General features: G+C 35.7%; 1 protein-coding gene across 1 annotated transcript; it reads left to right on the top strand.

Annotated features, from left to right (window-relative positions):
* The first annotated feature begins 7,429 nt into the window (after nucleotides 1-7,429).
* LOC145515061 (olfactory receptor 5M10-like) lies at nucleotides 7,430-8,362 on the top strand. The gene has a single exon (XM_081514487.1). The coding sequence runs from the start codon at nucleotides 7,430-7,432 to the stop codon at nucleotides 8,360-8,362; it is 933 nt and encodes a 310-aa protein (XP_081370613.1).
* Nucleotides 8,363-15,633: the final 7,271 nt, after the last annotated feature.

The following is a 15,633-nucleotide window of genomic DNA, read 5'->3' as shown; positions in this document are numbered from 1 at the left end:
ATGATACCTTGATCTATAGGCTGCAGAATGGAAGGGGGATGTGATTGCTCTGTTGTGTTAGCAGGCATAAAAACAGCACAAATCTTGTGGTATATCTCTATTAGAACTCTTGGGTGACCAGGTGCATTGTCAATAAGTAATCATGCATTGAAAGAAATCATTTTCTCTTCTTTTTTCTTTTCATTTATTTTTATTATTATTATTATTATTTCTGAGCAGTAGCTCTCAACAGTGGGCTTAAAATATTTAGTAAACCATGCTTCCCAGGTGGTACTAATGGTAAAGAACCCGCCTGTCAGTGCAGGAGATATAAAAGACATGGGCTTGATCTTGAGTTGGGAAGATTCCCCTGGAGTAGGCATGGCAACCCACTCTAGTATTCCTGCCTGGTAAATAACATGGACAGAGGAAGCCTGGCAGGCAACAATCCACAGGGTAGCGAAAGGTTGTTGCAGAACCACGAAGAGATGCCGGGATTCTTGGCCTCCGGAGGAGAAGAATTCAATCCAGGGCCAGAAACGAGGTTTGATTGCTCAGAGCTTTTGTGTAATAAAGTTTTATTAAAGTATAAAGGAGATAGAGAAAGCTTCTGACATAAGCATCAGAAGGGGGCAGAAAGAGTACCCCCTTGCTAGTGTTAGCAATGGAATTATATACTCTAATTAGTTATTACACTGAATCAAAAGAATGTCTGGAGGGTGTAAAGACCTCACCAGACCCACTCCCATAATTTACAATTTGAGATAACAGGATTAGCCAGAAGGTTTTTTCCAGAGACTGTCCTCAAGCAGGATACATTATTGTTATATAATCCTAAGGAATGTAGAGGGGAAAAAATAGTTTGTCCTTTCTTCCTCCTTGACAATTCCAGACCCCTCTATCCTTGGGGACCCCTAGACTTCCTATCAACCTGCCTAGTTACCGAGTTGGACACGACTGAAGCGACTTAGCAGCAGAAGCATGTTGTAAACAGATGCGCTATCATCTACTGTTGTTTCACTAATAGAGCAGAGGCAGAATAGATTTAGCATACTTCTTAAGGGCCCTAGAATGCTCAAAGTGGTAAATGAGCATTGGATTCAATTACAACCACGAGCTACATTAGCCCCTAACAAGAGAGAGTCAATCCTTTGAAGATTTGAAGTGAGCCAAACACTCTCGTTTTGAAACTTTGACTTCTCTTTAGCTATGGGAGTCTTCTTTCAATATAAGGTTATTTCACCTATATTGAAAATTTGTTGCTTAGTGTAACTAAATTTATTGCTTTCAGTACTGTAGTTTCTTACTAACTCTTAAAATTCAGTTCAGTCGCTCAGTCGTGTCTGACTCTTTTGACCCCATGAATCGCAGCACGCCAGACCTCCGATGTCCATCGAGTCAGTGATGCCATCCAACCATCTCATCCTCTGTCGTCCCCTTCTCTTCCTGCCCCTAATCCTTCCCAGCATTAGAGTCTTTTCCAGTGAGTCAACTCTTCACATGAGGTGGCCAAAGTATTGGAGTTTCAGCTTCAACATCAGTCCTTCCAATGAACAACCAGGATTGATCTCCTTTAGGATGGACTGGTTGGATCTCCTTGCAGTCCAAGGGACTCTCAAGAGTCTTCTCCAACACCACAGTTCAAAAGCATCAATTCTTCAGCGCTCAGCTTTCTTCACCGTCCAACTCTCACATCCATACATGATCACTGGAAAAACCATAGCCTTGACTAGACGGACCTTTGTCGGCAAAGTAACGTCTCTGCTTTTAAATGTGCTATCTAGGTTGGTCATAACCTCCCTTCCAAGGAGTAACCATCTTTTAATTTCATGGCTGCAATCACCATCTGCAGTGATTTTGGAGCCCAAAAATATAAAGTCTGACACTGTTTCCACTGTTTCTTCATCTACTTCCCATGAAGTGATGGGACCAGATGCCATGATCCTAGTTTTCTGAACGTTGAGCTTTAAGCCAACTTTTTCACTCTCCTCTTTCACTTTCATCAAGAGGCTCTTTCGTTCTTTTTCTCTTTCTGCCATAAGTGTGGTGTCATCTGCATATCTGAGGTTATTGATATTTCTCCTAGCAATCTTGATTCCAGCTTGTGTTTCTTCCAGCCCAGCATTTTTCATGATGTACTCTGCATATAAGTTAAATAAGCAGGGTGACAATATACAGCCTTGACATACTCCTTTTCCTATTTGGAACCAGTCTGTTGTTCCATGTCCAGTTCTAACTGTTGCTTCCTGACCTGCATACAGGTTTCTCAAGAGACAGGTCAGATGGTCTGGTATTTCCATCTCTTTCAGAATTTTCCACAGTTTATTGTGATCGACACAGCCAAAGGCTTTGGCATAGTCAATAAAGCAGAAACAGATGTTTTTCTGGAACTCTCTTGATTTTTTGATGATCCAGCAGATGTTGACAATTTGATCTCTGATTCCTCTGCCTTTTCTAAAACCAGATTGAACATCTGGAAGTTCACGGTTGATGTATTGCTGAATCCTGGCTTGGAGAATTTTGAGCATTACTTTACTAGCATGTGAGATGAGTGCAATTGTGTGGTAGTTTGAGCATTCTTTGGCATTGCCTTTCTTTGGGATTGGAACGAAAACTGACCTTTTCCAGTCCTGTGGCCACTGCTGAGTTTTCCAAATTTGCTGGCATATCGAGTGCAGCACTTTCACAGCATCATCTTTCAGGATTTGAAGTAGCTCAACTGGAATCCCATCACCTCCACTAGCTTTGTTCGTAGTGATGCTTTCTAAGGCCCACTTGACTTCACATTCCAGGATGTCTGGCTCTAGGTGAGTGATCACACCATTGTGATTATCTGGGTTGTGAAGATTAAAATTAGATAGTGTAAATCATTCAGCGATTTTTCTTCTCTTTCAGAATTGTTTTGGCTAATTTAAGATTTTTTTTAACAATATCTATATAACTTAGAATCAATGTGTCTATTGAAAATAAGCCAGCTGGACTGGCATTAAAACTACTGATCAATTTAAGAATTGGTAACTTAAAAATATTGGACTTAAAAATACTGAGTGTTACAATCCACAAGTAAGATATTCAGTTCAGTTCAGTCGCTCAGTCGTGTCCGACTCATTGCGACTCCATGAATTGCAGCTCGCCAGGCCTCTCTGTCCATCACCAGCTCCCGGAGTCTACCCAAACCCATGTCCATCGAGTCGGCGATGCCATCCAACCATCTCATCCTCTGTCGTCCCCTTCTCCTCCCGTCCCCAATCCTACCCAGCATCAGGGTCTTTTCCAATGAGTCAACTCTTCGCATGAGGTGGCCAAAGTATTGGAGTTTCAGCTTCAACATCAGTCCTTCCAATGAACAACCAGGATTGATCTCCTTTAGGATGGATTGATTGGATCTCCTTGCAGTCCAAGAGACTCTCAAGAGTCTTCTCCAACACCACAGTTCAAAAGCATCAATTCTTCGGCGCTCAACTTTCTTCACCGTCCAACTCTCACATCCATACATGACCACTGGAAAAACCATAGCCTTGACTAGACAGACTTTTGTTGGCAACGTAATGTCTCTGCTTTTAAATATGCTATCTAGGTTGGCCATAACCTTCCTTCCAAGGAGTAAGCGTCTTTTAATTTCATGGCTGCAGTCACCATCAGCAATGATTCTGGAGCCCCCAAAAATAAAGCCTGACACTGTTTCCACTGTTTTCCCATCAATTTCCCATATCTCTCCATTACTTAAGTCTCCTTTAATTTCTCCCTGCATGTTGTGTTTTGTGCTTATCAGTAAGTAACTCTTGCAGTTTTATTAAAAAAAAAATCCTTTCCAAATGTTTTACTCTCTTGACATTTTAAGTGATATATAGAAACGTTTATTTTCTAGTTATGTTTGCTTTTTATGTAATAATATAAATAAATAATCTATGTGTATTGATCTTTAGCAAGTGACCTTCCACTGTATACTCTTAGCTTTCCTTCTGCATATTAAAAAAAAATGGGATGTACAATATAATGATCACCACAATAAATCTACTTATCATTTCATTTGTGTATCTTAAAAGGAGTCTCTATATAAACTATTAAGTGATCTTTGAATATTTTTTTTCAATTTCAATCAGTATAATTTTATTACATAGATTAGAACTTCCCCTATGTTATTGAGTCTGCCATAAGAAAAATATAATGAATTAAATAATCACAAGAACTCAAATAGCAAACAATGTCAGTGGGATAGTTTCAATTATCTGACTGTTTGATACTTGTGTAGCTAAAGCAATTGTGTGTTCTTTTAGCAGACACATGTCAACTGGTCATTGCAATTGAAGCAGAGTTATATTGACTAAGGGATTCATGTCTTCAAGTATAATTTAAATAGTCTCCTGAAGGCTTTCTAGGAAAATAAAATAAGAATGCATAAAAATCTTCTTTGTGATAGTATCATAGGTAGGTAGGTAAAGTCAGTGCCCTCCAATATTATTTGTTGTTATATAAATAATAATAATAATAAGCATTTACTTCTTATGTGTAAACTTCTGATCAAGTGATCCCATACTGAAAAGTATTGTTACTTTGCCTTTCCAGAATTAATTCACTACTTTTTCAATTGCTATTGAGTTAGTCCTACCTCTTCTTGGAAAAATCTTTTTGTAAATATGATTATTACAATGCTATCCTACATTAAAGTATATCAGGATATAGTGGTCGTGGTGGTTTAGTCATTGAGTCATGTCTGACTCTTGTGTGCTTATGGACTATAGCCCACCAGGCTCCTCTGTCCTCTTGCTTGGATTCTCCAAGCAAGAATATTGGAATGGTTTGCCATTTCCCTCTCCAGAGGATGTTCGTAACTCAGGGATTGAGCCAGTGTCTCCCATTTGGCAGGTGGATTCTTTATTGTCTAAGCCACCAGGGAAGCCTATATCAGAATGTACTTACACATATATATAAGTTCTTTAGGAAACTAATGCTGATATTCAGCTTAAAGAAGGGTCAAATCTTCAAGTATCTTTGTGCAAAATAAGGCATCTGAAGATTAAAGGGTCAGGAAATAAGAGCTCTACCATCCTTCAATCAGCCCTACAATCATATAAGAAACTTCTATTTCATGGGAATATTTAAGATTTTGCACTTTAAATTTTGTCATTTAATTTGTTCAAAGAATCAAGGTAAAACAGAAAATGCTGGGATAAATAATTTTTTCTACCCCAATTTGAAAAATGCATGGTTATGCTCAAATCTCCCCTAATGTGGTAAGTTGATGACAATATATATTTTTATATTGATATGCAGCTTTATTTCACTGGCTGATTCCTCAGACTGTAACCAGTATTTGGAAATCTAACACAATCAGAGATGCCTTTTGTCTTAATGAGACTATGCTTTAATGAGACTTTTCCTTTGATTGTATTGGCTGGAATTATGAATGCATTGGGAGACAGAGACTACTGAGACCATCTCTAGATTCCTTTATTCTCTAACAAATGCAGTATCAAACAATTCTCAGTTATTTTTTATTCAAATTTGACCTCTCCTCCTAAATCACCAGTTTTGTGATCCATCAATTTTATGAATGATCCTGGTTCTCAGACCCATCTTTGATTACTCTCATGTTGACCAAATCAATTCAGTGGTGCACATTGATTCCAGTATAAATCCACAAAGTCCACCCTCCAAAGGATCATCATCCCTGACCAATACTTTTACTTTTTTTGGTTGGTTAGGCCACTCTTCTGCTCTCCACACTTTTTCTGCTTCTCAAATGGTTCATCTGCTTTATGTTCCTATTTTTCACTTTCATTAGATGACCTTATTTCAGTGATTATGGAGAAACATCGAAGACTTCTGATGAGAATATTCTCATTTTTATACACAAAAAAATACAAAATTCATCCAACCACGTTTTTGTCCTTTCTTAGTATTAAAAGTAATGCTGAACTTCTCTATTTTTGCCAAAGATCTCAGGCACATAGTATAAAGCAGGGTACAAAAATGTTAGGTAGAGATTTTGGTTTTGAAGGAAAATTAAAGATCTCAAAGGATGAAATTAAGGTTATGCCCTTGAGGGAACAAAATCTATCTTAATTGGATTATAAGAATTATTTAAAAAATACTTTAGGGAATATTCCTAAAGAAACACATTATAAATCTTCCTGCCTTGCTTTAGAAAATATCATAAGTCTGTTTTACAGGTAAGTTATTTTTTACATTTGTTCACTAAAAATAGTTTCTTTTTTTAATTTTGTGTGAAGATTAATATTCTCATTGATATTGAAAAAAATATTTTCATCATTTGTATTTGGTTTTTCTATTAAAATGTTAATATTTCATAACATTTCTAAAAAAAATAAGTATTATATACGTGCTCTTCTGATGTGTATGTGAAAATTAAATTTAAAAAGCCTTAAGGTGAAATTCTTGAGGCATAATGTTTCCAGTCATATCTTGCTTTTACAAAAAAACAGAAATAATAACTCCAGTTGGGAGCTAAGTCCACACTTAAATATTAACCTTATGTGCCTTCCTAAACAAATATATTCAGAAGTGCGTCAGTTTTAAAAAAATAATGGAGACAAATTTCTATTCAGATTTTTGAATGCTTTATTTACTGTTCAAATTCTACCTTCTCAAACTTTCTTTGAATGGCCATTTAAAAGCACTCCACCTTTAATTTTCTTCATAGTGTTTTCTTCCAAGTGACATGCTGCTGTAAACATTTGTCTATGTGCTCATTATCTATTACCTCTCTTACAATATGTGTTTCACAAGGATAGGTAATTTGCTCACTCATGTAACCTTAGAAGTTAGAACAGAAAAAAAAATATATATATATATCCATAAATAATGAGTGGGTGAATTTAAAAAGCAGAAAAAAACGCTTCTTCATTCTGTACCTTCTTAGTCATATGTCAAGAGATGCATCTACTAATTCAACGTCTTCTGAATGAAATTAAGCCAGACAAGTATGGGTTTCAGGAGAAAATGCTGGACTGAACATGTCTTCTATTGTGTGTCGAAAACAATAGGGTATCAGAGCTGCAGGGACCATAGAAACTCTGCATCCTCCATTTGTCCATTTGAAAGATGCCACTGACCTGCTGCTTTCCCGACCTGGTTTTCATTCTTTTGGTTTTCTTTTTCACAGAATTTGGAAAAAAAAAAAAAACGAATATGGAGTTTTCCAAGAAAACAGATTTAATTGTATATGTGTATACACAATTTACAAATAAGAAAGAGAAAGGGAATGTGTGAGCTTGTGGGTGTGTGTTTCCAATATATATAGAAAAATATATGGCAAAGAGATAAGGTGCAAATATTTATATAGATGCTCTGATGCATTGGTTGAAAAGAGTAATTTCCTTATAGAGAAATAGATCAAAAGTAAATGACGAAAGAATGGGATAAATGCAGAATCAGGATCAGATAGAATTCTTCACTTTACCACTTTCAGTTTTTAAGGGATGAGAATATGTCTTCCCCTAACCACACTGTAGTGACTGAATTTATTCTCCTGGGACTCACAGATGACCCAGCACTACAGAAGGCCCTGTTTGGGGTGTTCCTGGTGATCTACCTAATCACACTGGCAGGGAATCTGGGCATGATCGTGCTAATCAGGACCAATCCTCACCTCCAGACTCCCATGTACTTCTTCCTCAGCCACCTCTCCTTTGTAGACCTTTGCTATTCCTCCAATGTTACTCCAAATATGCTGCACAATTTCCTCTCAGACCAGAAGACCATCTCCTATGCTGGATGCTTCACACAGTGTCTTCTCTTCATTGCCCTGGTGATCACTGAGTTTCATCTCCTTGCTTCAATGGCCTTGGACCGCTATGTAGCCATCTGCAGCCCTCTACATTACAGCACCAGGATGTCCAAGGACGTTTGCATCTTTCTAGTCACAGTCCCTTATACTTGTGGATTCCTCAATGGTCTCTCTCAGGCACTGCTGACCTTTCACTTGTCCTTCTGTGACTCCCTTGAGATCAACCATTTCTACTGTGCTGATCCTCCTCTGATAATGTTGGCCTGCTCTGACACCTATGTAAAAAAGATGGCGATGTTTGTGGTTGCTGGTTTCACTCTCTCAAGCTCTCTCTTCATCATTCTTCTCTCCTACATTTTTATCATTGCATCCATCTTGGGGATCCATTCTGCAAAAGGCAGGCACAAAGCCTTTTCTACCTGTGGTTCTCACCTGGCAATAGTCACTTTATTTTATGGAACCCTCTTCTGCACGTACTTGAGGCCTCCATCTGAGAAGTCTGTACAGGAGTCCAAAATATTTGCAGTCTTTTATAGTTTTTTGAGCCCAATGTTGAACCCATTGATCTACAGTATGAGGAACAAGGATGTGAGCCAAGCCATGCAGCAAATGGTTAAGAGAAATCTTTCATAAAACTGCAGTTTAAGCATCTGTTCATTTGATATGACTAAGTTTCCATGACAGTCTTGTGTTTTAGAGATTAGAAATGACTAACACAGCTCTAACTGTGATAGAATTTCAGGTTCCTTTTTTTTTTTTTTTTTTTGAGAATAAGGATCATTTAGTCATTGGGACATGACATACAGCAATCTGTTCTTTTGATTAAGCAAAGAGCTATGTTTCACTCTTAGCCAACAGAATATTCTGATGTTAAGTCTTATATCCAGTTTGAAAATGTATTTTAAAATCATTGTAAAATACTTAACATTTTGCCTAAATTTTATAGTCTTGAAAACCACTGTGACTTTCAGGACCCAAATTTAAACTCAGTCTTTGCAACTCTCTTAATCCAGTGGTTGACCTATTTGGAGTCTCTCATTTTTTAATATTCTACTTATTGACCTCTATTTGTGATTTACGTTTTTGTACTTTCTAAGTCTTTGGGTGAAACTCAGCTCAAAAATTCTTGAGAGTATGCATCAACATGTATGAAAATAATCATAAGTAAAAAAAAAAAAGAAAATAATCATAAGTAACACAGTTATATTTGAGTTCTCACTTTTATGTCATTAGGCATTAAATCCTAACAAATGAACTAAGTGAGGAGATGATCATCTCCATTTATAAGCTTTACTTTCTTATGCAGAGAGACTAAATGACATACCCATAGTCATCCAGCCACTTAGTAGTACAAGGCAATTTGATTCCAAATTCTCTCTCTTTGCAATTCATATTGAAGTGGTTAAACCTCTTTTGTGTGCATGCTAAGTTACTTCAATTGTGTCTGACTCTTTGTGACCTTATGGGCTATAAACCACCAGGATCCTCTGTCCATGGGATTCTCCAGGCAAGAATACTGGTGTGGGTTGCCATGCCCTCCTCCAGAGAACCTTCCTGACTCAGGGATTGAAGCCACATCTCTTACCTCTCCTGCTTTGGCAGGTGTGTTCTTTAGCACTAGTACCACCTAGAAACCCAGCTAAACCCCTTATTACACAACAAATACTGGGTGGGATGTTGGGGGTGATGAACTGACCAGGTTATTGCTGTAAATCATCTTGGTAATTGTAATGGGAGCAAGATAACTAATAACAGCGAATGTGAATTTCTTCTGCATTTACTTAGGTTAATTTGTGGGTAATATAATAGAGCTGTCTTGTTCTTCCATGTAAAGCAGGCAATTTTGATACATGGAAGGTTTATTTTGACTGTACTTTATGAATATATTTTCCAGATTATAAAACACACATGTTTATTATAAATGACTAGAAAATAAAAACAGATCTGAAGAAATAACTTTTATGAGTTATGTGTTCTAAACCAATGAATGATTTCTCTTTGTGATTTTAAATATTTCTTCTCAATAATTTTATGTATATATACTATTATAATTGATAAAACAAAATTGGAATGATTTGCTATATATAAATTTTAACATTGAATTTCATTTGATAGTATAAGGTTTGCATTTTAAAAATACTATTTTTGGTGAACACCACTTTTAATGCAGTTAATATTAACAATTAAATCACACCTTAACTTAGTTACAAAAATAATTCATATTAATTGTAGAAAAACAAAGAAATACTGTAAATGTATAAAACATAATGTTTTCCCTATATTGTGACCTACTTCCGCCTACTTTTATTAAGCATTCCCTTATTTTCCCACTATTTTGTGATATTATCTTTCATTATACATTTATGAATCCACTTCTGTCTGTTTCTTCTATTTTTGACAAAGTTGTATATGCATTTTAAATCAAACTCTTATCACTAATATACATTTTAAATGCATTTTAATTTCTGGTAAATAAATTCCATCTTTATTGTTTTTTTGCTTTTAATTTTGTCTTCAGTTCAGTTCAGTTGCTAAGTTGTGTCCGACTCTTTGCAACCCCATGGATTGTAGCATGCCAGGCTTCCCTGTCCATCACTAACTCCCAGAGCCTACTCAAACTCATGTCCATTGAGTCCATGATGCCATTCAACCATCTCATCCTCTGTCGTCCCCTTCTCCTCCTGCATTCGATTTCTCCCAGGAACAGGGTCTTTTCAAAAGAGAGAGTTCTTCACATCAGGTGGACTAGATGGAACTTTGTTGGCAAAGTAGTGTCTCTGCTTTTTAATATGCTGTCTAGGTTGGTCATAACTTTTCTTCCAAGGAGCAAGCGTCTTTTAATTTCATGGCTGCAGTCACCATCTGCAGTCATTTTGGAACCCCAAAACAATAAAGTCTCTCACTGTTTCCATTGTTTCCCCAATCTGTTTGCCATGAAGTCCTGGGACTGGATGCCATGACCTTAGTTTTCTGAATGTTGAGTTTTAAACCAACTTTTGAAAAAGTTCCTCTTTCACTTTCATCAAGAGGCTCTTTAGTTCTTCTTCACTTTCTGCCATAAGGGAGGTGTCGTCTGCATATCTGAGATTATTGATGTTTCTCCCGGCAATCTTGATTCTAGCTTGTGCTTCATCCAGCCTGACATTTTGCATGATGTATTCTGCAGATAAGTTAAACAAGCAGGGTGACAAAATATAGCCTTGACATACTCCTTGTCCAATTTGGAATCAGTCTGTTGTTCCATGTCCAGTTCTAACTGTTGCTTCTTGACCTGCATACAGATTTCTCAGGAGGCAGGTCATGTGGTCTGGTATTCCCATCTCTTGAAGAATTTTCCACAGTTTGTTGTGATCCAGAGTCAAAGGCTTTGGTATAGTCAATAAAGCAGAAGCAGAATTTTGTCTTAGGATAGTACAAATTAGATATTTCTATACATTCAATATGTTTAAACTAAGCAATTATGCATTTCAATCCTGAAAGTATTTCCACACATTATCATGAAACTCAATATAGCTATCCATGCAGTACATGTGTGTATGTGTATGTACTCATTCATTCAATTGTGTCCTACTCTTTGCAAACCATTGGATTGTAATCTGCCAGGCTCTTCTGTCCATGGACTTTCTTAGGCAAGAATACTGATTCATGTTGCTGTATAGCAAAGACCATTACAATATTATAAAGTAATTATGCTCTAATTAAAAAATGTAATCATACTGGAGTGGATTGCCTTTTTCTCCTCCAGGGGATCTTGCCCACCTGGGGATCATGCCTGCGTTTCCTGCATCTCCAATACATATCTATCACAATTTATGTAGAAAATATGGAGAACTAGCTTAGTCTTAGTAATATTGTTATAGACTAGTCCCCAGACCTGATGGGGAGGTGTATGCAATGGAAACCACAGAAAGCTCTGCTTAGGAATGAAAATTCATTAGTAATTTTTTTTTTTTTTTGCCAGAAATGTGGCCTTTTATTGCAGAGAAAAAACATTAAGCCTTACACATTAATGCTGTGTATTTTTCTAACCTTTTACACAAATATTTATTTTTGCACTTTACAATTATGTTTCTGTTATGCAGCATTTTTTTTTTTAACAAAAGGTATCTATATAGAGAATCTTATCATTGACCAGATTGCTCTTTACTAGGAACTGTCCTCCAAAAAAACTGACACGGCCACATATACACCTCAACTGTGGGTAATTTCAGTCACTGAAAAAAAGTGCTATATGGACCCAAGTGAAAATACATATTAAGTTTTTAAATATTTGAAGGAATTTCTCTCTCTCTCACTCTCTTTGGGCTGCTCCATGTGGCTTGCAGGATCTTAGTTCCTTGATCAGAGATTGAACCTGGACTGTTGCAGTGAAAGTGCCAAGTCCTAGCCACTGGATTGCCATAGAATTCCCAAGAAAAATATCTGTGATCTTAATTTCAGTGGAGAAATTCACAGTGGAAAAGTCAGTGGAATTTGATGATAAAATAGACATTCAATATTTTGATGACGTATTTGCCCTAGATAAAGTAAAGTAATAAACTTAATATATGGTAAATTCACATAAATCATACAAAGTATTAAAACATCATCACAGAAGTCAATATTAAAGACTACAAAAATTAAGAAAACACAAAAATGCTAAAATTAATGAGTAAAATTGTTAGTAATAAAAAATATGAAATTACATACTGTTTTGTGTTTCTATATATTTTGTGTGTCCATATTTAAGAGAGTTCAAAAAGACTGGCACTTTACATTTTGATGGTGTCAGGAAAAATAATAATAGGATATTTTATTATTAATTTAATAACGATAAATTAATTTAAAGTTATGTGTTCAGGAGTCTTAAAAATGTACACTTCATCTTATTTTTAAAATATTCTTAAGGCATAATAAGAAACATGGCTAAGATTTTCATAGTAATGTTTGCCTTATAGCTGAGATAAAGAAAACAAGTGATATATTAATACAGGCAGCCCTCACTTTGCATATCTCCTGTAACTGAAGCCATGGAACCTAGAAATGTGTCCTTGCTTTTGGTGGATTTCAGTGACCACAGCACTGTACTAAGTGAGGACTACCTGCACTCAGTACTCGCTTAGGCACAGACAGATGCCAGACAGTCCAGTGGCTGAATGTTTGTAACTAGAACCCTTGGAAGGGTGAATTGGCTCTGATCATAAAGGGGAATTTGACTCTCATGCAACATATTTTTCATTAGAATGTATACGTACAATAAAATGAAGATCTCAGCTTAAAAAAAAAAAGACATATCATTTATTTAGTTTTTTTTTTATGAGAAAAGGAATCATCAGTATATACATTATGATAATTTTGTAGTATACTAGGATTAAGAAACAATAAACTATGTTTATTAACCCATGCCCAAATTTCCCATAATAAACAATTATTTGTTTCATAAGCAAGAACCAAACTAACAAAAAGCTTACTTTCAATATAATCAGATCACAAGATATAAAATTAAAGAACTTCTGTTTATTGTGGGCTTCCCTGGTGGCTCAGATGGTAAAAATCTGCCTTCAGTACAGGAGACGGGGATTTGATCCCTGGGTTGGAAAGATCCCCTGGAGAAGGGAATGCTACTCACTCCAGTTTTCTTGCCTGTATAATCTCATAGCCAGAGGAGCCTGGCAGGCTATAGTCTATGGGGTTACAAAGGGTCGGATACAACTGAGCAACTGACAGTTTCACTTCTTCTTTCTTATGCATTGTTATAATTTCAATGTGAAATTAGGAAAAAGCAGAGATTCAAAATCTGTGCTATAAAAAGATTGAGCTGCATGGTTATCTGTGTTATGTTGCTGTTCTTTAGTCACTAAATCATGTCTGACTCTTTTGTGACCTCATGAGCTGTAGTCCATCAGGCTCCTCTGTCCACGGAATTCTCCAGGCAAGAATACTGGAATGTGTTGTCATTTCCTTCACCACGGGATCTTCCTGACCCAGTGATGGAACCTGCACCTCTTGCATTGCAGGTATATTCTTTACTGTCTCAGCCACTAGGGAACCCCCATGATTATCCAGGTTTCTTCTAATTCAAGCTTCAATTATCTGCCCCCCACTCACCTTAAAAATATTGTGCTCTGAATAGGTTGATTTCTTCAGTTGTAAATAAAGGTATGCTGGTAATTGTCAACTGGGTGATCAGGGCAAGTAAATATCAATCTCTATCCACAATGTTTCGCTCTGGAAAATAAATTTATCTTTCATTGAGAAGTTTGCTTTTCAACGAAAATTTGCCCAATAAAAATTTTTGTTTTATTTTATTTCTTTCATCTCCTCAAGCTTAAATATCACCATCAGGTACCTAGCACACTAGGTACTAGTGAGAATTAACATGGCACTGAGAAGAAGTAACAAATTAAAGTGAGTTCCAACAAATAGGTCTGACAGATCAATGTTTTCTATGTTAAATGTAATCTACTGTATTCACACATCATGCAATAGAATGAACACTCACAATCATATTGAGGATTCAGGAAAACTTGAGTACCTGATTACTGGTGGTGATTTCACACATCACTACATTCAAAAAAAAAGAAATATAAAGAGTAGTAAGGATAGCATTTTGGAAATGTATATTAGCATAGTAAATGATCAAAAACAATAATTTATATGAATAAATATTTTCTTTCCTTTTTAAAATTGAAGTCATTTATTATTCTTCCCCTCTTGAAAAATGATGCCAGAAGTGCGGTGAATTTCTGCTCATTAGAGCTGGAAATTCATATTTTCCAAGCTGGATTCTCCCTTTTAATAAAACATTTCATGCATGTATGAAGATACTCTATTTTAAATATTTCATCTTACAAAATTACAAAACAAATAAGATAAAAAGCATGTATTTTCATTTCAAAAGAATTCATTTGAAAAGGGGATGTTTCCTAAAAGAGCAAAAATAAATATGCATCAATTTCAATTTAATAATATTGTGTTCTTAAAATTGAATTTCAGGAACAATTGTTTTACCTTGTGTTGTATTATATAAATAGTTTGTATCTATATATATATATTAATGTTTATCTTATATTGGAGCATATTAATAGTTGATGTACAATTTTGTGTTAGTTTCAGGTATATAGCAACATGATTTACTTATACATATACATATATCTATTATTTTTCAGATTCTTTTCCTATATAAGTTATTAGAGAAAACTGAGCTCCCTGTGCTATATAGTATGGCCTTGTTTGTTATCTATTTTACATTTAGTATAGTAGTGTGCATATGTTAATTCCAAACTCCTAATTCACTACCCACATCCCTTTCCCCCCACCTTTCCCCTCTGGTAACCATAGGTTTGTTTTCAAAGTCTGTGAGCCTGTTTCTGTTTTGTAAATAGGTTCTTTTGTATCATATTTTAGTTTCCACAAATAAATGATATCATGTGATAATCTGTCTCTCTGTCTGACTTACCTCACTTACTATGATAATCTCTAGGTCCATTTATGTTACTACAAATTATATTATTTTATTCTTTTTTATGACTGAGTAGTCTATATCAATTGACATTCAGGTTACTTCCATATCTTGGCTATTGTAATATTTTCTTCAAGAGGGTAAATTAAAAACTTCCTAAATATTAAAATGAAGTGATGTACTAAAATGCTTTGTTGGATGGTATGAATGTTGTTATACTATGATTTAAAATATATATATATCAATTTCAAAAAGTATCAAGTGATCCAGCATATGATATAAAACTCTTCTGTAAGAAAGGAAAATTCTAAATCAGGAAAGGGTATCCTCTACTGAGAAGGGAATCTGCTTTGTCTAAAAGAAACAGATTAAACAAATAATGGAAACATTAAAAACTGTAAAATACTAAACTATATGTTGAAATAATGAAGCACGTGTTGTTTTATATTCCCAAGAAGCAGAC

Source organism: Giraffa tippelskirchi, chromosome 7 (genome assembly GCF_054371585.1).
Source record: "Giraffa tippelskirchi isolate mGirTip1 chromosome 7, T2T-mGirTip1v1.2.pri, whole genome shotgun sequence".
NCBI classification, from domain to species: Eukaryota; Metazoa; Chordata; class Mammalia; order Artiodactyla; family Giraffidae; genus Giraffa; species Giraffa tippelskirchi.
The sequence above is the reverse complement of the archived record's forward strand: the minus strand, read 5'-3'. Positions and strand labels throughout refer to the sequence as shown.